This window comes from Saccopteryx bilineata, unplaced genomic scaffold (assembly GCF_036850765.1).
Source record: "Saccopteryx bilineata isolate mSacBil1 unplaced genomic scaffold, mSacBil1_pri_phased_curated manual_scaffold_14, whole genome shotgun sequence".
In the NCBI taxonomy this organism is placed as follows: domain Eukaryota; kingdom Metazoa; phylum Chordata; class Mammalia; order Chiroptera; family Emballonuridae; genus Saccopteryx; species Saccopteryx bilineata.
Window position 1 is genome coordinate 3,070,708 of NW_027095440.1, and position 24,092 is coordinate 3,094,799.

General features: G+C 42.0%; 1 protein-coding gene across 1 annotated transcript in view; it reads left to right on the forward strand.

Moving 5' to 3' along the window:
- Positions 1 to 10,527: 10,527 nt before the first annotated feature.
- LOC136318217 (PR domain-containing protein 11-like) overlaps positions 10,528 to 24,092 on the forward strand; it is a 34,383-nt gene continuing 20,818 nt past the window's right edge. Inside the window, 6 exon segments of the mRNA XM_066250621.1 lie at positions 10,528 to 10,776; positions 19,793 to 19,920; positions 20,592 to 20,662; positions 21,634 to 21,735; positions 21,938 to 22,209; positions 22,573 to 22,640. Of these exon segments, the coding sequence (XP_066106718.1) occupies positions 10,528 to 10,776; positions 19,793 to 19,920; positions 20,592 to 20,662; positions 21,634 to 21,735; positions 21,938 to 22,209; positions 22,573 to 22,640 (890 nt within the window).

A 24,092-nucleotide genomic window follows, 5' to 3' on the forward strand; every position in this document is an offset into this window, starting at 1 on the left:
CACCTCTTGTTTTCAGCTGTGTCTTGTTGCACTGATTGGAGCTGGATAGATGTCTGGAGATCTCTGATCTGGAAGCACTTCAGCTCTGTTTTGTGAAAGATTCAGTCCATCCCCCAGCTATGGCCGCCTCCAGCATGAATGAGTCAGCTTTTTTATTTCATTTCTTGCATGCCTTAGCTTCTCACAGTCTGTTCCTCTCCATGTCCTTTCCACTTGGGAAATAAGCTGGTCTTTTCAACCCACCTTGCTCCCTGATCACCAGGTAAGTGGCTGTGAGCAGTAGTTTCTGCTCTTTTTCCTCTGTGAAATCCTCTCTGGGCTCTCAGCCTCACCCCCCCCTTTCGTTCCTGTAAGCAGAGGAGATTCAGGCACTCCTTACCAGGATTATTGTGGCTTCCTCTTTGCTCCTTGGTTTTTGAGAGCTGTTCTTGCAGTTCAGTGTTGGTTTTTCATGCTGATTTTTCCTAAATTGATTTGTATTGCAGTTTGGTGTTGAGAGCTGGGCATCTGTGCATCCGCCTACTCCGCTGACATCTTCAAAAGCCCTGACTTTTCCTTTATAATGGCATTGTCAACACTAAGTTTTAAAGTTCTCTGGTACTTTTTTACAGTTCATGGCACTTTTTTTTTGTTCATTGAAATGTGTAGGAAGGTGGTTTATCATCCAGTAGGGTCAGTTTTTAAAAAGTGGCAAGCATTCTTGTAAGCATGGTAGATTTGAATATTTGGAGTATTGTGGATGTTGGGCAGATAAAATATATTATGCTCACTTTGTTAAAGATGGCACTGCCCACATGAAAGCCTGTCACCCAGGTGATATTAATGTGTGTTAGGGGCGGGCTTTGGGCAAACAAAATTCTTGTAGCCTGGGGCTTGGTTTTAGGACTAAGCCTTTCCACCCTTTTTGATGTGGGGTGGTACAATTCCATCATGTCTCAGATAAGTGACTTTGTATTAGAGACTTCCCTATTTTGTATATTGGATTAAAGGTTTTGATTTCTACACTATAAAATGGGGCAAAACAAGAGCTTGTGCTCTTGATTCCTGAGATTAGCATTAGAGAGCAGAGAGAGGCCACATGGAGGAGGCCAGGAGAAGCAGCCAAAATGGCAGAGTTTGTGCAGGAGAAGGAAGGAGATGGGGAACAGAGGTGAATAAGTCTGTTGAGCTAGAAACCTTTGATTCTAGGAAACTCGGATAAGTTTGTAGCTTTGTGAGCACTGAATGTGAGTGGGTTTTGGAGCCCAGTGTGTGTTTTTACTTGCCCACTGGGTGCAAGCTAGGATTAAAGATAATGGCCCACCAGTTTTTGGCTCCATTGTTTCTTTATCGACTGTTTGAATCCAATGCGAACCTGCATGGGCCAGGTGGCTGTGATGGTGGCCTTGGATACTGGCTTCACAGTGGAGTAGTTATGTTTATGGAATGTTATTTGTTGCTTAGGTTATTTTAAAAAATGTTTTTACACATTTTTTAGTTGCATGCATCAGTTTTGAAAGCTGTGCTCCATTGCCGATTGAGATGGGTGTGTTCAATTACCTTTATAGTTATGTGTGTTTCTGTTTTATCTTTTAGCTGTGGTGTATTATTTGAGTTTGTGATGAATTGCATGTGAATGTAGATATTCCCGGTCTACAGAACCTACTAAAAGGATTTTGTGTATTTATGGGACCAGGTTTTGCCTTAAAATGTACTCTAAGTTACCCAAATATTTTTGGTGGTTATTTTTAGTTCTCTTAATGTCTTGCTGCCTTATGTTGTAGGCAGCTCCAGGGTTTTCTATTAGGTGTGGTAGCTATTAACTTCCAGAAGAAAGTGCTTTCAGTGTATGTCAGGATGTAGTGGTGCCTTTTATTTTCTCATATGGTTGTTTTGATACCAGTTATGATATGTTACAAAGTACCTTACCCCAGATTCTGAAAGGCACTGTACCTCACTCCATCAGGGTTTATGTAGAGACACCACGTTCAGATGAATTTTGAAGAATTTTATTGAAGGAGGAGATTTGCTAAATATGCCGGCCACATATGGCTGACATGGGGCATAGCAGTCCCAATTCTTGAGCCCTGAGTACATTTCAGAGGCTGGTTATATACACTTTGACCACATACAGGTTGGGGAGGGGGCATGACAGCAGGACACAGTCATTAACAAGATTATAACATTTGTCTAGGTGATTTACAGAAAATGTTAAAACTTTCAAGGTAATACAAAGACATTCACAAATCCTTTCAGTATCTATCTTCTCTTCTTTGCCTAGAAGTACACTTTAATTTCAGGATTCCAGGAAGGGAGGGAGAGCTAAGATCAGTGTAGGGTGGTATGTTAATTTTGCCTCTTATTGAAAGCAAAAGGGAGTTCTTCAGATAACCTTAATGCTTTTAGAGAACTTAAAAACAAATGACCCTAGTCATCCTTGTAAGTCAGGAGACATCTTTATTTTTTTCCTCCATTTTCCAAAGAAAGGACAGGAAAACCTGACCTTTAGAATATCAATATTAATATTGCTGCTTTTTGATACCTTACAACAATATCATAATTTTTTCTTTCATGTAAAGAGAAACCTTTGTCATATATATTATGTGTCTGAATTTGAATCCATTACTTTGTGCCAATAATTAGGCTATTTATGTTTATTGATAAGGAGTTACCCAGCAGTTCATTGTAATAGCCATATGGCACAAGGAAATTATTCAATGTAGTTGTGGTTTTTTCTATTCATTGCTTTTTTTATACTGTCGGTCAAATAAGTTTGTAAATATGATACTGATAGATATATGAATTTATCAGAAATACTAAATGCCTTTGGCTGTTCTGCCTGACTGTCAGACCTCAACCTTATTTACTGGATAATTGTCCCTGAGGCAGAAGAGTTCCAAGAAGCTGGTCAAGCATCCTAAGGAGGAGTGTTCCAGAAAGCTGAAACCGTAAATCTGCAGTAGGAGACATACCAGAACTTCTGGCTCAGTACCTCCTCAGGCTCTCCCAAACACTATAAACATTTGCCCCCTAGTCTGTACTGGTACCCTTCTCCCTGGAGAAGTGCCCAACAGGGTTTCTTTCTTCCTTTCAATAAAGCCTACTACACTGGTCTTTTCAGACTCCCATGGATTCCAACAGATATATAGGTTTGCTCACTTATAATTTACATTGGGTGTAAAGGACAGGCTGTAAGCAGGCAGGGTTGTTATAGCTGAAGGCTAAGTTTTAAAACTAAGCCTTTCTCACCCTTTTGAGGAATCCCATTATGCCTCAGATAAGTGACTTTGTATCAGAGACTTCTTTGTATATTGGATTAAAGGTTTGGATTTCTACACTATAAAATGGGGCAGACTGAGAGCTTGCTTTCTCAGTTTCTAAGATTAGCACTAGAGAGCAGAGAGCAGAGGAAGGCCACGTGGAGGAGAGGAGAAGCAGCCAAGAAGGCAGAGTGCTGAAAGAGAAGCCAGTTTGTACAGAGTTTGTGCAGAGAGAAGGAGATGAAAAACAGGTGAATAAGGCTGGTGAGCTGAAAACCTTTGATTTTAGGAAACTCAGATAAGTCAGTGGTTTGGGGAGCCCTGAATGGAAAGGGAAGTGTTTTTTCACTGTGTGTATTTTGTGCCCACCAGGTGCAAGCTAGGATTAAAGCAAATGGCCCACCAGTTCTTGGCTTCATTGTTTCATTACTGTCTGTCCGAATCAAGTGCAAACCTGCATGAGCCAGGTGGCTGTGATGTTGACCGAAGCTACTGGCTTAACATTTACCTTCACTATATTTTGTATTTTAATAGGTGAAGTGAAACTAAGGCAATAGTGTTAATAAAAGTGTGGTTGATATTTTCATGTGTGACATTATGTTTATGTATAGATATCTTTGGGAAGGCAATGTATGTAAAATTGTTTAAGTTGATTAATAAAAAAATATGATGAGAATCCTGAGAATTATAAATGAAGGGTGTAGGTGGAAGGTGTTCTAGAATACAGGAAGCATTTTGCAAGCAAAGCAGAGCTCCATTTAGGTTGACTGGCAAATGTGAAAAATTTGAAAAAGAAACCTGTATGTGGTGGAGGCAGGAAAGTAAGAGACTAGGATGATCGATGATAAGTTACAGTATTGAAGCAGAACTAAAGACCACATCATGAGTCATGAGCAAGCAAGGATGCTTCAGTGCATCTTGTGGTTCATAACAGGATTCAGTGTCCTAAGGTGTCCCAGAGTCTTTATCTCTAGGAGGAAGGCCAGGGGAGTTCCAAGTGGCTTGTGTGATCCATGTGGTGTTCATTCTTCAGTCTGTGGTCTGGAAGTTCAGCTAAAGGCCAGGTAGGTCTGTCTCATCTGGATTTGTGTCAGAGACACTTCTGAATACTAGCAGATATGTTCATGTTACTGAGGTAGTTGAGTGTTGTTGTAGTAATATAAGGTTATAGTGTAGTAAGGTATCAAAAAGCTGCAAAATTAATATTGATATTCTAGGAGGAAACATCAGAATTTCGTGTCCCATCCTTCCTTTAGGGAGTTGAGGGAGACAAATGTAGAAGTTTCTTGCTTGCAAGGACAATGGGTCATTTAGTTTTAAAACTAAAATAAACGATAATTGAGAAACTTCTTTTTCAATGGGAGAAAGAATTTACATACCACCTTGCATTGACTATAGTTCCTCCCCCTTCCTGGAATATTAAAGGTAAAATACTTCTAGGCAAAGGAGGAAAGATAAACCCTGAAAGATTATAAATATATTTGATTGTGTTGCCTTGAAAGTCTTAATGTTTCTGTGTGTCCCCTAAACAAATGTTGTAAGCTTATGCCATGATGTCATGCTCTTCTCAGCTCATGTGTGACACACAGGTATATAACCAGCTCCTGAGATGTATTTTATTTGGTGCACACAATTTGGGACTGCAAATGTCCTGTGTCAGCATATGTGGCTGGAATATTAAATAAATCTCCTTAAATAAAACCCTTCAAAACTCATCTGGACTTGTTGTCTCTACATAAACCCACAGAAATAACGTACAGTACTTTTCAGCATCTGGGTATGCTACTTTACAATAGTAATTAAATATATAGAAATAAAAATGTTGTAAAGTACTATCACCATCTTGGCTGCTTCTATTCTCCTCCATGTGGCCTTTCTCTGCTCTCCTATAGCATGGGCTCCTCTGCCCCATCTTATAGTGTAGAGATCAAAACCTGTAATGCAATATACAAACAAGAAAGTCTCTGATACAAAGCCACTTATCTGAGGTATAAATGGGATTCCTCATAAGAGTGCACCACCCGCTATCATGCAACAGTCAAGGGTGTGAGGAAAAGTTTAGGCTTCAAACTAAGCCTTAGATTATAAGGACACTGCCTGCTTACAGCCTGTCCCCCACATCCAATACAAACTATAAGTGAGCAAACATATATATCATATTTGCAAACTTATTTGACCCATAGAGCTCTTTTTATCTCTATATAATTTCACACATAGGGCATGGTCTTACCCAGGGGTTTCCAAACTACGGCCCGCGGGCCGCATGTGGCCCCCTGATGCCATTTATCCAGCCCCCGCTGCACTTCCAAAAAGAGGCATCTCTTTCATTAGTGGTCAGTGAAAAGTGCAGCGTTGCTCACATACAGTACTACTTCCAGTGATGCGGGACGCACCTGTCATGGCTCAGGAAGCGTGTCATATCACTTGTTATGGTTGTTGACTGAGGGCACACCACAAAGACTCTAGACCCAAATGTGTGGGTAAAACAGAAGAAAAAGTTTATTACACTCATGAGCGGGCTCAAGGTAAGGAGGTAGCCAAGAGCACTCTCAGTCTTTTTGCAAGGGCTTTTATACTTTTGTAGGCAAGCAAGCAACCGTTTACAGAAGCTGAGTTGGCAGTTAGTCATTAATCCTTATCCTATCTTTATCAGGAACACATACCTATTTGATAAGCAGTTTCGGTTGTGGTCGAGCTGCCTCCAGTGAACTAGCTCTAAGCAAATTTCTCAGTGGTTTATGGTAGGGAGTGGTCAATTCCTGCTTTCTTTAATTTTAGTCAAAAGTTCAAGCAGAATTTTTCTACTTACGGTTACATTTTCTCCTCTTTCTCTTGCATATCTCTAATCCTAGAGATCTGAGTCCTGGTTTAATTTTTCATAATGCTGTCTTACAATCATGAGTTTTATGGTCCCTATTTGCCCCTGCAGGAAGGTGGTTAGTCTATTTAAGACACACAGTCCAATAGTGAAAACTAGCAGTAGTACTATAAGGGGTCCTGCCAAATTGGAGATGAGTGTAGTCAACCAGGGTGATTTGGTATACCACCCTTCGAACCATCCCTGCTGGTCCTGTAGTCTCTTTTCTCTAGCCTTCAGCCTTTCTTTTAATTTGCTCATGGAGTCTCTTACTACTCCAGTGTGGTCTGCATAGAAACAGCATTCTTCTTTCAAGGCAGCACACAAACCACCCTCTTTCAGAAAGAACAAGTCTAAGCCTCGTCTATTTTGCAACACGACCTCGAAGAGGGAGGATAGTGACTTTTCTAAGGCTTCTATCGACTGCTCTATGGCCTTTAAATCCTGGTTAATAGCAGACTCTAGCAAGGCCATTTGTCTGGGTCCTTCAACTAGGGCAGCGGTTCCTGTTCCTATTCCTGCCAATACCCCGGCTCCCAGCAGTACTGCTAGAGTGAGTATGACAGGCTCTCTTTTATATCCGGTCCGCCCCTCAACCATCTCTTCAAAGTCCTCATCCCCATGATATATAAGGCGGGGGAAAACCCTAACCATTACACAAAAATCTTGAGAGTTGTTAAATGCCTGAGTGGACACACAGGGAGTTAGGCCTGTTCTGCATGCCCATTGAGTTCCTTTTTCAGGGATTAAATAGGAACTGTTAGGGGAAATTGAAATAGTCTGCAGGCATCGGGCCTTGTCTGAGGCAGATGGGGTTCCTAGACATATTCCCTGTCCAGTCACTTCTGGGAGAATGAGCATGTGACGCCTGTTCCAGTTACACTGGGAAGAGCTTTCGTTCTTGTAATAACTCCCATTGACTGCGACCCCTTCATAATAGGGAGTTCCTGCCTGTAAACATATTTAGCAAGAGTCAGCAAGGTTAGGATAGGTGCTATTTAGAGTCTTAAAGCCTTCTTCTATTAAGTTTAGTAATCGTTGCCCCGTGGATGGACCTGGCGGGGTTCGTGGCAGGGGTGTACCACTGGCTGGGCCACTAGCTGTATCCCTCGGGGATGGAGTAGCTTGCATCGAGGCTGGGAGGGGCTTGCTAGGCCTTGGGGCCCTTTTGTCAGCCAGTACTTTGTTAGGTCCTAATGGGCTGCCTCCGGTGATATCTATCTGGAGCCTAATTTTAAACGTCAATCCAGTATCATGTCCTGATACATACATTCTTAAGCCCCACTGCCTGCCTTTTAGCCATGTATTATCTTGCCTTCTTCCATGGTGGGTAAAGGTAATATTCAGTGGGTTACAGGTGAAATTTGTACATGACCCACTACCAGTCCATGTCCCTGGCCTCTGTGCAGAGAAGCCAGAGGCTTCATTCCCGGAGCAACAGGAGTCCCAAATTCCTGCCCCTTCCCAGGCTACTTGCATTACCCTAATCCAGTCCCAGGAGGAGGTGGGCCTCCAGTAAGTTGTTCTGGTAGTTTCACACCCCCAGGCTTTGCAATAAAAGACCTCTATTCCCCCACATCTCCAGGCTGTATCCCTTTTGCGACCATCTCTTGGACACACATAGAAATCAGAATTTCGCAACTCTGCTCACAAAGCAGGGAGGCCGCAACCATAACTATAGCCATTCCAACTGACAGGGCAGGCACATTCTCCAGATACACAAGGAGGTGGACCTACCCTTGGGTCAGCCGTGGGTATATCCCAATTGCCTAATCCGGCTACAGGTTGGCAAAGGTCTGGGTACAGGGATGGCCACCAAGTCCAGGGGGTGTGGTCATTGGAAGTTATTTCCCATACTATATTACTGGCGATATCACCTGCCATGTCTGTTGAATCAGTAGGTGGGGATTTGTTATGGTGGCAGACACGCAGCTTAAGGGAATTATCTGTTTTCTCCACTGTCCACTGGTCATCAGGAGCAGGAGCAGGCTTGAGGTGTGAAGTATGGATCCAAGCAGCGATGCCATCAACTTTTACAGCAGTGGGTGTGATGAGGAGGACCTGATAGGGTCCCTTCCAGCAAGGTTCAAGTGTTCGGTGTTGGTGTCTCTGGACATAGACGAAGTCCCCAACCTGGTAGCAATGCAGGGTCCCATCTCCTGCTGGCTGGTAAAGGTCATACAACTGCTTCCATAGGCAATGTTGCACTCTGAACAGGGCCTGTAACCTAACAGACAAGGAGGTATTCGGGATATTTATGTCAGAGGGGGATAAATCCTGAATAGGTGGAGGGGTTCCAAAAAGTATTTCAAAGGGAGTTAGGTTAGTTTTAGTGGAAGGGGTATTTCAAGCCTGGAAAAGAGCATATGGTAGGAGCATTACCCAATCTCTATGGCCAGTCTCTATGACTAATTTAGTTAAGGTCTCTTTAATTGTTCTATTCATTCTCTCTACCTGTCCTGAACTTTGGGGTCTATAAGCATAATGTAGTTTCCAATTAATTCCCAATATTTTGGCTAGTCCTGGCTTACCTGGGCCACAAACTCCGGCCCATTATCAGACCCTATTACCTTTGGAAGGCCAAATCTAGGAAAGATTTCTTCCATAATCTTCTTAATTACCACCGCTGCCATCTCATGTTTGGTAGGGAAGGATTTCCTCAGTCTTCTTTTTGTTAGGGCAATCCCTGACCCATTGTCCTTCTTCTTTACAGTAGGCACACTAGTTAGGTCCTAATTTTGGTTTTTGGTTTGGGCCCGAGGTACTATGCTTTCCTCTTCTATCTTGTTTCCCTACTACGGTAGCCAAAATCTTCGTTAACTCTTTATTTCTCCATTTATCTTGCTTATTTTCCTGCTCCTCACATTCTTTTTCTAATCTTTGCTCCTTTTCCTCTGCTGTCTCTCTTTTATGGTTTACCTTATCAGCTTCCTTGACTAAATCTCTCAGAGCCATGTCCTGTAACCCATCCATCCTCTGGAGTTTCCTCTGAATATCAGTAGCTGACTGTCCTATAAAAGCCATAGCCAGTGCCCCTCTCTGTTCTTCAGACTCAGGGTCAAAAGGGGTGTACCTCCTATAGGCTTCTATTAGTCTCTCTAGGAATCTGGATGGGGATTCCTCTGGCCCTTGAATTACTTCCCTTACTTTTAGCCAAATTAGCGGGGTGTCTCGCCGCCACTCGGAGACCCATCATCAGAGTCTGGCGATAGAGTAAGAGTCACTGCCTACCTTCAGGTGTATTAGGGTCCCAGTTAGGCCGCCTCAGAGGAAAAGCCTCATCTATAAGGTTGGGAAGTTGAGTAGGATGACCATCAGGTCCAGGAACCAATTTCCTGGCTTCTAGAAGAATCCAGTCTCTTTCTTCTGAGGGGAAGAGGATACCTAACCGTTGCTGGCAGTCATTCCCAGGGCTGATGGGAAAACATAAGAGACTTGAGAAGGTCAGTAAGTTTGACAGGGTCCTCTGAAAAAGGTGGATTATTGTTTTTCCAATTGTATAGATCTGAGGAGGAGAAGGGCCAATACTGAAGCGCCGGCATGTTCCCCCCTTGGCCGTCAGGGACAGGGGTTCCAAAAGGTCGAAGGGGCAGGGTGACAGCCACGTCATCTGGGGTTTGTGCTCTCCGGCTCCGAGTTCCTTGGGCTGGACCCTCCACTGATGGTCCCCGTTCATCCTGATGTGGGGCCCCAAGCTGGGGACCAGCAGCGCTGGCAGGGACATCCCTGGGATAGGGAGGCGGGAGTCCCAAATCAAAAAGAATAAGGTCAGTTTGAGATTCAGGGAGTACAGAGGAGGGAAGGAGGATACAGGGATGAAGCAGGCGCCGTTGGCTCCGAAGGTTTGAGTGGAAGCATAGAGCAGAGGTCTGGATGAGATAGAGCTGGTCTTGGAGAGCCTGGAGTGGTGAAGAGGGTTATTGGAAGGGAGGGTGTAGGGGGAGGAAGGAAAGGTCAGACCCAAGGAGGAGGGTCGTCAGCCAGGTCTTCCCAAACCCAAATATAAGGCTGTTGATCCGGATGGCCATGAGGTCCTGGATTGAAGACAACTGCTTTAACAGCCTTTATGGTGTCCTTGTGAAAGGTTCCAGTGGTCAGCCAACCTACTCTGAAGGTGGGCCACTCGGAGGCATAAAAAGTATGCCACTTGCACTTTTTAACAAGAAGAGACAAATTATGGGCTCGGGCATCCACCTCAGACCAATGAGACAATGTCAGGGACAATGAGGTAGAAGGACCTTGTCCCATTTAAATTTCAAAGAGAAAGAAAGACAGAAAAAAAGTCACAAAGAAAACACTGACAAAAACAGACAGACAAAGCCGGCTACACCATGATTGGCAAAATGAAACTAAAAATAAATCTAGCAGTCTGGACCAATGAGCTCGGTTGGAAACTGGCAACAAATCTACAGATTCTGTCTGTGACAGCAGATGGACTTCCAAGCATCCTTGGTCGTCCTCACACTCCAGGGCATCCCCCGGATTCATGGCCTGCGACCCTCTGACACGTCTGTTGGTCGCAGCCAGGAGGGACTCACGTTTCTTCCTGACAGCCACCTCCAGTTTCACTCACCAAGCATCAGGTGTTCGTCTCGTGGTCTGCAAGGAAGTGGAATCTCGATGGAACCTCCAAATGTTGACCGAGGGTGCACCACGAAGGCTCTAGACCCAAGTGTGTGGGTAAAACAGAAGAAAAAGTTTATTACACTCGTGAGCAGGCTCAAGGCAAGGAGGTAGCCAAGAGCACTCTCAGTCTTTTTGCAAGGGCTTTTATACTTTGGTAGGCAAGCAAGCAACTGTTTACAGAAGCTGAGTTGGCAGTTAGTCGTTAACCCTTATCCTATCTTTATCAGGAACACATACCTATTTGGTAAGCAGTTTCGGTTGTGGTCGAGCTGCCTCCGGTGAACTAGCTCTAAGCAAATTTCTCAGTGGTTTATGGTAGGGAGCGGTCAATTCCTGCTTTCTTTAATTTTAGTCAAAAGGTCAAGCAGAATTTTTCCACTCACGGTTACATGGTTAGCAGTGACAAATATGGAACAGGACATTGAACATCTCATTAGCCAAAAGCAGGCCCATAGTTCCCATTGAAATACTGGTCAGTTTGTTGATTTAAATTTACTTGTTCTTTATTTTAAATATTGTTTCCATTTTGTTTTTTTACTTTAAAATAAGATATGTGCAGTGTGCTTAGGGATTTGTTCATAGTTATTTTTTTATTGTCCGGCCCTCCAATGGTCTGAGGGACAGTGAACTGGCCCCCTGTGTAAAAAGTTTGGGGACCCCTGGTCTTACCTATCATATCCCTATACACTAGAGTAGCTCCCACCCAGAGGGTGTAGCTTATTCACTTACCATAGTAGCTTTTAATATTATACCCTAACATTTTAATATAGTTTCTATAGTTTCTATATTTCTATATATTTAATTACTATAACATTATATTACTGTAACATTCTATCCTTTGATCCTGATGACCTATAAACTTTCTGACTTCTGGTGCCTGTCCAGTCATGCTTGTTGTGTTCATGTTGGCAGGAAGATAGATATTGATGGGGAAAGAGAAGGAAGAGAGTTTCACACTGTATTTTATGAAAATCCAGGGAGAAGCCTCAGGGTTCCATTTAGTCTAATCTGATAGAAGGCTCCAGTATTCATAGGGCTAATGGCACATTAAAGGAATCCATTGTGTCCTGAGAAGTACATTGGCCTCATCAACCCTCTAGCCTCAGGTTTGGGAAGTTTTCCCAAGGCACTGCTGGTCAGGTGTTTTGGGGAAGCAAGGGAGAAATAGTTCCATTCTAGGAGACACACCATGGGAGTCAAAAGTGGGTGGAAAACCTGGCTCATATTGCCCACTAGTAGATGTTCCAGCTTTCATGGTGGGTGGTCACAGAGCAACCAAATGGCACCACAAATACATACTAATTGATTAACTATTGACCAGTCAAGATCAGCAGTTAGACTCTATTACGGGGTGTTTGTATTGGGACTGCATCGACCTCTTTCACAACCACCTGCCCCACATCCCCAAGTGGCCAGGTACCTAATCCTGGGTTTGTACCCACCTCCTGGGCAGTTTATGACCACTATTGTCACCCCAAAACTAGTAGTTTGTCATTTTATTACCCCGTAGCAGAGACAAAGAACTCCATGGTTCAACACTTTTTCTATGACAGAAACTGCCAGACAATGGAGACAACAATTAACTCATATTTTCATCTCAATTCCCGGATTTTAGGGTAATAGGGTGACATTCTAAAAAAAAACCCCTTGGACTGCCAAAACTAGCTGATGTCTTGCTACTTTGCCTTGATCACAAAGAAGTGATGCCATTGGCCAACACTCACTACATAAAATTTTATAAAATGCACAACCACGGATACTCACTAATGTAGTCTCATCTCAACAAAATCTCACTCAACCATGACACTTGTAACAAGCGCATAAGTTTTGTTCACATTTTGTAAGTGAAGCTAAATTGTTATGTAATCAAAAATAAGTCAGTTAGATTTCTGAGAGCAAGCACAGTTTCAAACAAAATATTGTGAAATATTATAAGCCCATGTCTCAAAAAAAAATATGCATGCAGCTATTTGCCAGAGTATCTGAAGATGCTTTTCATAAAATCTCTGGCAAATAAACAACATTCAATGTGTTTATTGTGCCATAAAACATTATCTAATGAGGCAATGAAGTCAAGTCGATTGTGAGAACATCTTTTACAAAGCACCCAAATGACAAGGACAAGCTCATTGAATATTATCTTCTGGAAATATATAAAAAATTTCAAAATTGTTCAACTATTGTTGCTTCATTGAAGAAACAACATACAATGAATGAAGATGGATTAATTGCCACTTATCTCATTTTACAAATAATTGCAAAAAGTGGTAAAAGCTAAATATTAGAGAAACTGTAATAATACCTTCTATAAAAAATTATCTCAACAGTAATGCATCAGAATATACCTCAAATTTTAAAAAGTTGCCCCTAAGCAATAACAGTACAAGCAATGAACTGATAAAATGGCAGTTAATGTTGAAAATGAACATAAGGATTCTCCAAACCTCTTTATTTTCCATGCAATTGGACAAATCTACCATTGCAGATAATGATGCTTTACTGTTGGCATATGTATGCTATTTTGATAAAAACAATATATTATGAGAAGAAATGCTATTCTCAATAAATATCACAGATACAAAAGGATTATCTCTTTTTAATACTGTGAGAACATACTTTACAAAAAAGAATATTCCTTTGAATAATATTGTTGCATATGCTACTCATGGAGCACCATCAATGGTAGGTTGCTATCATGAATTTGTTGCTTATTTGAAGCAGAAAGTGCCAAATGTTTTATGTATTCATTTTGTGGTACACTGACAACATCTTGTAGAAAAACATCTAAGTACAAGTCTCCATTCATCATTAAATTCATCAAATCCAAAGCAAGGAATGATAGAATGTTTCAGAAGCTTTTCCATGACAATAATGAAGATTTTATTAAGTTACTTTTTCACACAGATGTTCATTGGCTGTCAAAGGGTACATCTTTGGCTAGATTTGTAGGATTATATAATAGTGTCATACAATTTTTTTGAAAGTAATAGTGAGACCAATCTGTGTCAACAGTTAAAAACAGTAAAAACTGATGCCTTTTACTTGGCAGATATTTTCAAGAGATTTAATGATGTCAATTTGCAGCTTCAAGGAGGACATAAAACTCTTATAGGTTGCCTATATATTGTGCTATTCTTTATGGACAAATTTGAACTACTTCATCATAACCTATTGAAGAGAGAATTTTATCAGTTTTCTCAATTATTATCTATAAAGATGATGTAACTCCAGATGATTTTGACAGATTGAGTAACCACCTCCACAAACTTAAATTTTACATGGAAAAACAATTTAAAGATATTTTGAAATTGAAGGTATATGAGTGGATGAAAAATCCTTTTACTGCATATTGAAGACGCTGATACAACTTGCCAAAAAGAACTGTTAGAAACTAGATATGATGAAGAAAGTAAACATAAATTCAACAATGGTAGATATGAAAACCCATGGCAAAATAAAAAAATGCCGGTCTTATATCCAAATATGTGGAAAATGGTATTCAGTTTATTGATACTTTTCCCTACCTCATATCATGTGGAATCAGGATTTAGTGCTGTTAATCATATTATGATAAAAGAAACCGCCTAAATTTCTGAAAGGGGAGACATTTGTTTGTTCCTCACAAAAATTGAACTGGATATTCAATATTTATTATTTATTTATTTCCCAGCATCAGCCTCAAGAATCTCACTAATAATTCAATTAACTAATGTAATTTCTATGTATGCAAAGTATAAATATATAGATTTAACTATAGTAAGTTTTTAAATAAAGATTTATTTTGCCAAACAGCAAAAATCTGATATAAAGTACTTGGTAAGTAATTGTTATTATATGTTTTAACTTGCTGAAACTCTGCTTTATAAATTTTATAATGTAAAGTTACTTTTCTACTTTATAAATCACCATTACTGTGGAACTGGTGGGCAGTTAGAAAATTTTACTACTAACAGAGATACAAAAGTGGGCGGTAGGTATAAAAATGTTGACTACCCCTTCTGTAACCTACTGAGCTCTTTGGTAAGAGCAAGCCATTGTCTTTTGGGAAAAAAATACTAGAGAAAACCTGAGTTAATTAAAAAATAAAATAATAATCTATCTGCTGTGGTAGCAACACTAGAAGTCTTTTTTTTTGCTCTTGAGAATTAGGGATGTAAACACTGTATCTTTTTTTTTTTTTTTGCATTTTTCTGAAGCTGGAAATGGGGAGAGACAGTCAGACAGACTCCCGCACACGCCCGACTGGGATCCACCCAGCACGCCCACCAGGGGGCGATGCTCTGCCCCTCAGGGTCATCGGTCTGCCATGACCAGAGCCACTCTAGCGCCTGGGGCAGAGGCCAAGGAGCCATCCCCAGTGCCCGGGCCATCTTTGCTCCAATGGAGCCTTGGCTGCAGGAGGGGAAGAGAGAGACAAAGAGGAAGGAGGGGGGGGTGGAGAAGCAAATGGGCACTTCTCCTATGTGCCCTGGCCTGGAATCGAACCCGGGTCCCCCGCACGCCAGGCCGACGCTCTACCGCTGAGCCAACCGGCCAGGGCCCATAATCACTATTTCTAATTGTTTAGCACAAAGTGACCCCTTTCCTAACATGCACTTTTTCTTGTTCCATGGCCGCAGTCCAGACTGTGAGATCTGCTAAGCTCTGGGCATCCAGAATTTATCTGAGCCTGGGTCACCACTTACAAGCTAGATTATTTTGGTCAAAAAACACCTCCCAGGGTATTTGTTTCTTCACTTGTAAATTTTCTCAGTTTTATAGCTGAGAACATGCATTGATGAAGGACCAAGATTTAGGTCTCAGCTCTGCCTTCAAAGAAGCTGAGATATTGGACCTTGCCATGATCAATCAAAACTGGGACCAAAGGCATTGCACTGCCAAGTCCAGTGCTTGTCACAAATTTATAATTATATTGTTTATGTATATTTTTTATTCCCTCTGTCTACCCCATGACAGCATAGTATTCATAAAGACAGAAAGTGAGTTTGTCTCATTCACTATGGGCAACCAGTGTCAAGCACAGTGTCTGGCACATAATAGAAATATAGTAAGGGTTTATTGGAAGAGTGAATAAATACTCATTTGTATACATATACAGATATACACAAATAACAGACACACATAGACACAGAGAGATATGCTCATGTGCAATGCACATCTATGCACACAGATGTACACACACCCAATCTACCTGGGTACATATAGATAAACAAATATAATAGGTACACAGAGAATATGGGAAGAAAATGTCATAATATTAACAGTAAATATCTCATTATGGGAAATTTGTTGTTTTGTTTTTCTTATCATTTTTTAGCATTTTTGCAATAAGAGTATATTTTTTGTAATAAAAAAGTTGGTAAAATATATTTGTCAAATCAAAGAACATCATATTTTATAATAAATTAAGGAGATTTAAATTAAAATAGTTAAAATATAGAAATAAAAAATGTAGAACAGGAAGTCATTGAGTGCGGATATGAGTTCCTAGCATAGTGCCTGGTATATGATGGGCACTTCCAAAGGCTTTATGAGCATGGCAGGAAGGAAAGGTGGTAAACGAGATGAAAAGAAGAGTGATACAGAATTTCAGGGAGGGAAAGAGGAAGACAGAAAGAAATAAAGAGAAAAACATCATAGCTAGAGAGAAAAAATGAGGGAGGAAAGAGAGAGATTCATCTCAATTATACACATTCATATTCTTTGAGATCCTAAGTTTATGATAAAAGTTCTCCCTATTTACCAAGCATTCATAAAATTCTTTTATAGCATTAAAGAATACATGGAACTTAAAGGCTCCACAATGTTGAATTTCTTGAACTCCTGAACTTCCTGTATTTGATAAACATAATTAATGGACAACTTGAAAATAATGTGCCTCTTTTTGTCCACCTGCAGGTTTACCCGTAGAATGGTAGCAAATGTCACAAATTGGCACTGTCATTCATTCAAGTTAGTGCTTATGGAATGAACAGAATGCTGGAGCTAAAGGAGAGTTTAGTCACCTTGGAGTGATCTGATCCCTTTATTTTACAAATAGAGAACAGGAAGCCAAGAGATAAAATGTGATTAACACAAGACTTTGTGTTTCTGGTTTTACAAGTAAGAAGCTTGGAAGTTATCATGCCCATCCTCACAGGAGAAAAAAGCTAAACAAGGTGAAAATAAAATGCTCCTGGATGCAACAAGTAATTGAAGTCAGAGGGAAAACCAATGTCTCAATAATTGTATAGACATTTGACTATGAGGAATAAAAGCATATCAGAGCAGAAGCCTGTTGCTGAAGCCAATATCAGACTTTATTTAAGAACTCTCCAGTGGGTCCAATGTGGTGGCACATGTGGACGCTGAACTTGTACACTCCCAAAAACCCATCCAATGAACCCCCTTACTTAAAACAATTCCTCCAGAAAGACAACTGAGAAACAATTAAACAGCTTCTGCACAAGATAGAGAGAAAGAGAGAGAGAGAATGCATAGAGAAGGCTGAGGAACCAGGAGAGCTCTGCAGGAGGTGAAGAATCAGCTCAAGGACCAAAGAGACCAGAGAGCACCACTGTTCACATTTCCCAGACATGTGGAGAGAAGACAGTAGCTCCATTCATACTCTATGGCCACTCATAGGGCACTGCAGCACATCACCAGCCACCTCTCCTGGAGCTAAATAAAACAGAATCAGGAGGGCAGCATAGCTTGTATAAAGACAGCTTTTCTTTCCGAATATCAACCCAGCAGGCAGGTATGGCAGGGTGACACTTTGCCAACTGATCTGCATGTGCATATGGGGCTGCTGCACCTAGAGAGAGTGCAGAGCTAGCAAAACACTCTGGTACCAGCTACAGGACTATATGATCCAGAGAAAGTGCAGAAATAGTGGTCACTACTGGCATTAACCCTCCTGGAAAATGGGGAGCCAGCAAATGGACTATGGTCTGCACACAGGATTGCCTGATCAGAGAAAGTGCAGAGATTGGGGGTGCTGCTGCTGTCACTGGTCAGGCTGCTCTACCCAAAGAAAGCACAATGCTAGCAAAACCTTGTGGCCCAGTGTGGAGTGAGGGGGGCAATGCTGTGCATGTGCACTGGGCTGCCAATCCCTGAGAAGGTGAAGAATGAACAAATTAAGGCTGTGTGTGCACCCAGGCTACCCCACCAAGACAAAGGGTGGATCTAATGGGGGTGAGACACAAGAAAGCAATCAGGAAACCCAGTGCAGACCGTGCTTTGACAACAGATAATTAAAACAGGACACGCAAAGCACACACCACGCAGCCGCTTTTATACCAGGAGCACTACCCAGATTAAATGACCAATGAGGCTCACACACCCAGGTGGCCCATTCAGAACCCACCCAAGCCCGGTGACAGGACAGGCACTGCATGCACCCAACCCCACTACAACATGCAGGCTGAAAATATTCAACACACAATGTAACAAAGATAACTTTTTCAAGGCTGGGTGAGATGACTATTTCATTCTACTCAAAGGAACAAAACCAGAAAGTCAAACAAAATGGGGAGACAGAAGAATATATACCCCCAATGAAGGAAGAAGAAAAAAACTCAGGAGAAATATCCTAATTAAATGGAGATGGGTAATTGGACAGATAAAGAATTCAAAGCAAACAGTCATAATGATATTCGATAAACTTGAGAGTAAAATAGAGAAACTCAAGAGAGCACTTGAACAACATGAAAATGTAATAAGCTCATCAGGCTTGAGCACAGACTCACCAGCTTGAGCATGGGATCATAGACATGACCCAGTGGCCTCTGGTTGAGCTTAAAGGTCACTGGCTTAAAGCCCAAGTGACTGACTTGAGGAAGGAGGTCAATGACTTGGATGGAGTCCTGGCCTGGCCGGTCCTTGCTTCCCTGAAGGTGGCCCCACCTGTTTCCTCTCTGTACAACTTAGCGCAAGCACACGTGCAGGTGAATGTGTGCCCGTGGGCCAGCAGTCAGCCTCATTGCCATCTCCCGCTCAGCCATGTCGGTGCTGGGCCTGCGGGGTGGCAGGAGCACAGACGCAGATGGGATTTTGTGTGGGGTGTGGGGGCATTGAGGGGGAGGTGGGCAGTGGGCTGGGGGAAGCCTGGACCTGAGAAGCCACTGCGCCACCTCACCCGCAGGTGTTGTAAAGTACCAAAAGCTATAGAATCAATATTAATATTTTAATAGACCTAAAGAACATTTTATTAATTTGGGTTAAGGTGTGCAGAGAAATTTTGTGAATAATCTCTGTACTGTGTGATTGGCATAAAACCAGGATGGCCATTGGCTTTGTATTGTAAATGCAAAGGGAAGGAAAACATAGATTCCCTGACATTCCATCACACCTGTGGGGAAAGGGGTGAATGGCTAGCCAGGTGCAGGAAGAGAAAAGCCAAAATAAACCTTTTTTATAGTAATGAGCCATTTATGGGCACTTGACCCCAGGAAAACTACCTCTCCCATGTGAATGTATGTAGTTAAGATGTGTGACTCTGGACAAAGAGATGGCAGATAAACATTAGAAAATATAGTAATGTTTTTTAATATGTAAAGAGACATCTTTCTATCATTGTGTTAACTTATAAATTTAAATTTTTTAATTTTTATTTTATTTATTCATTTTTAGAGAGGAGAGAGAGACAGAGAGAGAAAGGGGGAGGAGCTGCAAGCATTAACTTCCATATGTGCCTTGACCAGGCAAGCCCAGGGTTTCAAACCAACGACCTCAGCATTTCAGGTCGACACTTTATCCACTGCACCACCACAGTGCAGGCCGACTTATAAATTTTGTTTTCTCCAAAATGATGTATGGCTTGCAAATTGAACGTGGTCCTATCATATTAAAAGACATATGACTATAACCAATAGTGACACCAGGCACCTAATTGCAAATTTTGCTTCTGTACTTCCCGCTTGCAAAACTATAAAAACTAGGTAAAACAAAGGGCCAGCGCTCTGCCTCAGATTTCTTTCAAAGTTGCCGCTGCTTGGCTAAGCTAGACTATAAGGCTTTGGTGTGGAATCAACGGATTTTGTTCATGTCTTCAATGTTTTGAGTCTCTCTGGATTAGGCTTAACAGACCAAGCAGGGAGAGCAGCGGTTTCTGCCAGCTGCTGCACAAAGTCACGTGGCCGTGTCTCCCCCTAGGACCCTGAAGCCTTCAGGGACATCTGCACCTACTTCTCCTGAAAGAGGTGGCCATCTTGGGTGACTTGGAAAAGGCACGCTGCCCCAATGGGGTGAGAAACCAGGACGCGCTGCTGCACACAGGTGATGGGGCACAGAAAGCAGGATGTGGGAACTGCGGGCAGAAGGCCCACCTGAGTGGGGGCTGCTCCTTCAAGTGATTCACCTTGGGGACCAGGATTTTGTTCCTCCCCAGGCCTTAGAGCCCCTCTAACCGCTTTTATGATTCACCACTTGCAGGCCACCAAAACCCTGGCAGTGGACACTGAGGACTCACATGAAGAATGGACTAGAAGGCAACAAGGTGAAGGGCCACAGGCATGGTGCTGCCCTTTTGAAACTGACAATTGTCAGGTCCCAGTGTCTCAACAGCTAACAAGGGACAGAGCTTGCATTTAGCAAACAAGTGCGATGCAAACAGTGCATTGTGTAGTAAGGGGCAATTTGCTTCACTGCTTCCATGTGTAAATAATTACACATATTTATAGATGTGTTAATGAGCTGGAATGGTATAGAAGTATAAAATTATCACATAAGAAAAAACTAATTCAGAGCACTTGTCATCACAAGAGGAGGAGGAAGGTCTGGCCAGTGAGCAGTGCTCCAGGACAGGGTTGCCTTGGCAGTGCCGGCCACATTGCACATGGAAAAGGATTAAACGTGGTGATTAAGCAGCTGGGGTTGTGAGCCAGAGACCATTGTATCAGGCCCTGTGTCAGTCATCTCTTTAATGTGTCTGGAAAACACTCTAGTTAAAAATTGGGTAAGAGAAAGTCATTTGTAGATTTCAGTTCCTGTGAGTCCTCTAGAAAGGCTAATTAGTATGGCCTAGGTATGTGGGGTGAACTTTGGATAGGCCTGGATTTAAGCTCTACTAAATTCAGAGTGAATTTAACACTGGAGATTTGGGCAAATCTTACAAATTCTCTGAGCTCTTGAATACTAATGTGTAAGGTAAAGATAGGTGCATATATTCTTTGAAAGTATTGAATTCAATTTATTTATTTGCATATGTATTTGTTTATATTTTAGGTAAAATGAGGGAAGATAGTGAGGCTGACTCTCATATGCACTCTTACAAAGATCTACCTGGTAACCCCAATTTCTGAATACTGAGCTGGTTTTTTGCAACTCAGATTGATGTGCTCCAGCTAACCAAACTTTCTCAGTGCCCAGGGCCAATGCTAGATCCAATTGAGCTGCTGGCTGAAGAAAATAAAGAAGGAGAGAACCAGGAGAAAAAGGGGTGGAGAAGGAGATGGTTGCTTCTCTTATGTACCCTGACCGGAATCACACCTGGGACATACAATGGGCAAACACTCTATTCACTGAGCCACAGTCTAGGGCGTAAATTCAACATAAAAAACTGACACTTTCATGTTGTCCAATAAATACATCCCTGATACTAGCGACCATACCCTGTTGGTGTTGTATACTAGGCCTTTCCTCAATACCTTACATATACTGTGCCCTAAATATATATTTTATGAATAATTAAAGTTGGAAAATTAAACCTCATAATGGAAAGATCTAGAAACAAAGTTTGAATTGTTCGTCTGTAGTCATTGTAGAGGCTTACTATTATAGAGATGTTCTGAGCCAATAGTTGACAAAAGAAAATACAAGAGTATAAAGAAGGATGAATGATAATTTGATGGGAGGACATTATGTGTTTTTTGACAAAGTAGGAACTAACACTCCAGACTCCACCAAACTCACTCCTCTCCAACTTAGAACTCAGGAGAAAGGAGACTAAAGTAAAGATGTATAGCCTATGAGAAAGAAAAGGCCAAGTGTACCAAGAGGTCAGTGAGCCCCAGGATGATGACTGCCTCTGTAAGTGACCCTCACAAAGCATGTTATCTGTTCATACAATAATTTCATCTAGTCATTTGGTCATTAGAGAATTCTGTTCCCCTATGGATCTACACTACAGAATTGAGGCTCAATGATGTGAGTGCCTGCACTCTCTCTGAAGCTCTATATGTCCAGGAACATGCACTACACCTTCCCTAATCCCTGTTGCTCTCACCCCCAGATTGTGAAAACTGTCAGAACTTCTTCATTGACAGTTGTGCCATGCATGGGCCTCCTACATTTGTAAAATACAGTGCAGTGGATAAGGGGCATCCAAACCACGCAGCGCTCACTCTGCCTCCTGGGTTGAGAATCAGACCATTGGGCATTCCTGAAGCTGGTCTTGGAGTGTGGAGTGAGGCATCTGCTCTGCCAGTGGGTCTGCACTTTGGCCCTTATAAGGGCCAGATCACAGAAGATGAAGAGGCAGGCAACAATGGATACTCCTGGCTGGTGAGAAGTATTTACCTCTTCCCCTGTCTTGTGACTTCCCACATCCCTCCCATAGCTTGGTGGGACCTGTCTTTCTACATACTAGGACATGGATGGAGACAATATCATTAGCTCTGGGTACTGACTGGACTTTGCAGACCACAAAGCTCCTGTTGAGGATCACAGGTTAAGTGGAAGCAATGTGGTACAGACAAAATGAATACCTCCTTCCAGCCCTAAGTGGAAAAGTCAAGTCAAATGTAATGAGTAAAGAAATTATCATGTGGTCACGAGTGGCAATGCATGCAAGCTGAAAGAGCTTTGTTGACAGAGAAATTACCTCCACATCCAAAAAAACCTTTATATTTTCTTCCTGAAATGCAGATCACCAAAGGGAGGAACTGCCATGAGTATGTGGATGGATAGGATGAATCCTGGGCCAACTGGATGAGGTAAGGTCAAGAAGTTTCGGGGTTTCACGGAGAACACTCATCCCTCTCAGGCCCATACATCTTTTCTTCTCATCATGCCTACCTCAGTGGTCTCCCTCAATCCTCTGTTACTCTTTTTTTTCCTCTTGTTCTTTCAAAGCAGGAGGTGTTTAGGTGAAAAATGAGAGATAAAAATAAAGCATATGTCCTCAAAATATAAATCTCTATGCTAGACAAAATTTAGGCACTGGAAAAAAATTTTGAGAGCCTGGACTAAACTTTAATTGATCTAATGAACATTATTTAAGCAAGTTTTTACTGTATTTCAGTTTAGAGGAAGGTATTATTAAAACAGATTATATAACCCATCTTATGGAGGTCGAATTGCAGACAGAGTAAAATAATTGATTTTAAAAATGTTTAACTCTAATTTTCCTATTTTTTGAGAAGTGCAGAGTGCCAGGATACCTAAAGCAAGGATAGCCTAAACCTGTGAGGGCAGCAAATTATCCCAGCCTCACTTCTAACTAGAACTGAGTTCTGAAGCCTGCAGAGCAATGATCATTTGCCACTTTCCTAGGGGCTCTTTTACCAGAGGCTACAGAATGTGAATAAGCTATTATTGTTCTGAATGATTTTGCTAAGATAAAGAGACCTCCAAGTTCTGATATGTTGGCTCAGCGGTAGAGCATCAGCTCGATCATGGAAGTCCAGGGTTTGATTCCCAGCCAGGGCACACAAAAGTGCTCATCTGCTTCTCTACACTTTTTCCACTCCTTCATTATTATCTCTCTCTTCCCGTCCCATAGCCAAGGCTATATTGGAGCAATGTTGGCCTGAGCACTGAGGATGGCTCCATGGCTTCTGCCTCAGTTGTTAGAATGGCTTCAGTTGCACTGGTGCAATGCTAAGATGCGCTGAGTATTGCCCCCAGGTGGGCATTTCAGGTGGATCCTGGTTGGGCACATGCAGGAGTTTGTCTGGCTCCCCATTTCTCACTTCAGTGGGTCAGGGAGACCTCCAGATTTTTGGGAACCTGGGGGAGGCATCAAGTGTTACCTAAATAAAATGTGAGGAGAATGGATTAAGGCCTCTCAAAAAAAGATGAACTTGCATTGAGTATTGAATGATGTGAACTAATCTAGACACAGATTTCAACATCAAGTAGCAAGTTCTGCGATATAAACAGGACCTGAGTTAGTTTAGAGAAGCTAGATATTACTGGGTTTTATGGCCAATCAGGGTGGAGGTTACATCTGGAATTGGCTTTGGAAAATGGTATTAGGCAGGATGAGCACTGTAAGCAGGACCTGGAGATAGGAAGTAGTATGACATTGTGACAGGCTCAGACATTGAACAGAAGGTTCTCCGGGAGCACTGTGAGAGTGGGTGACATCAGAGCCCAAGTGTCAGGTGCAGAGCTGGACATGGATCTGAGAAGTAGTAGAAACTCATCACCTGTGTGTTTCTTTT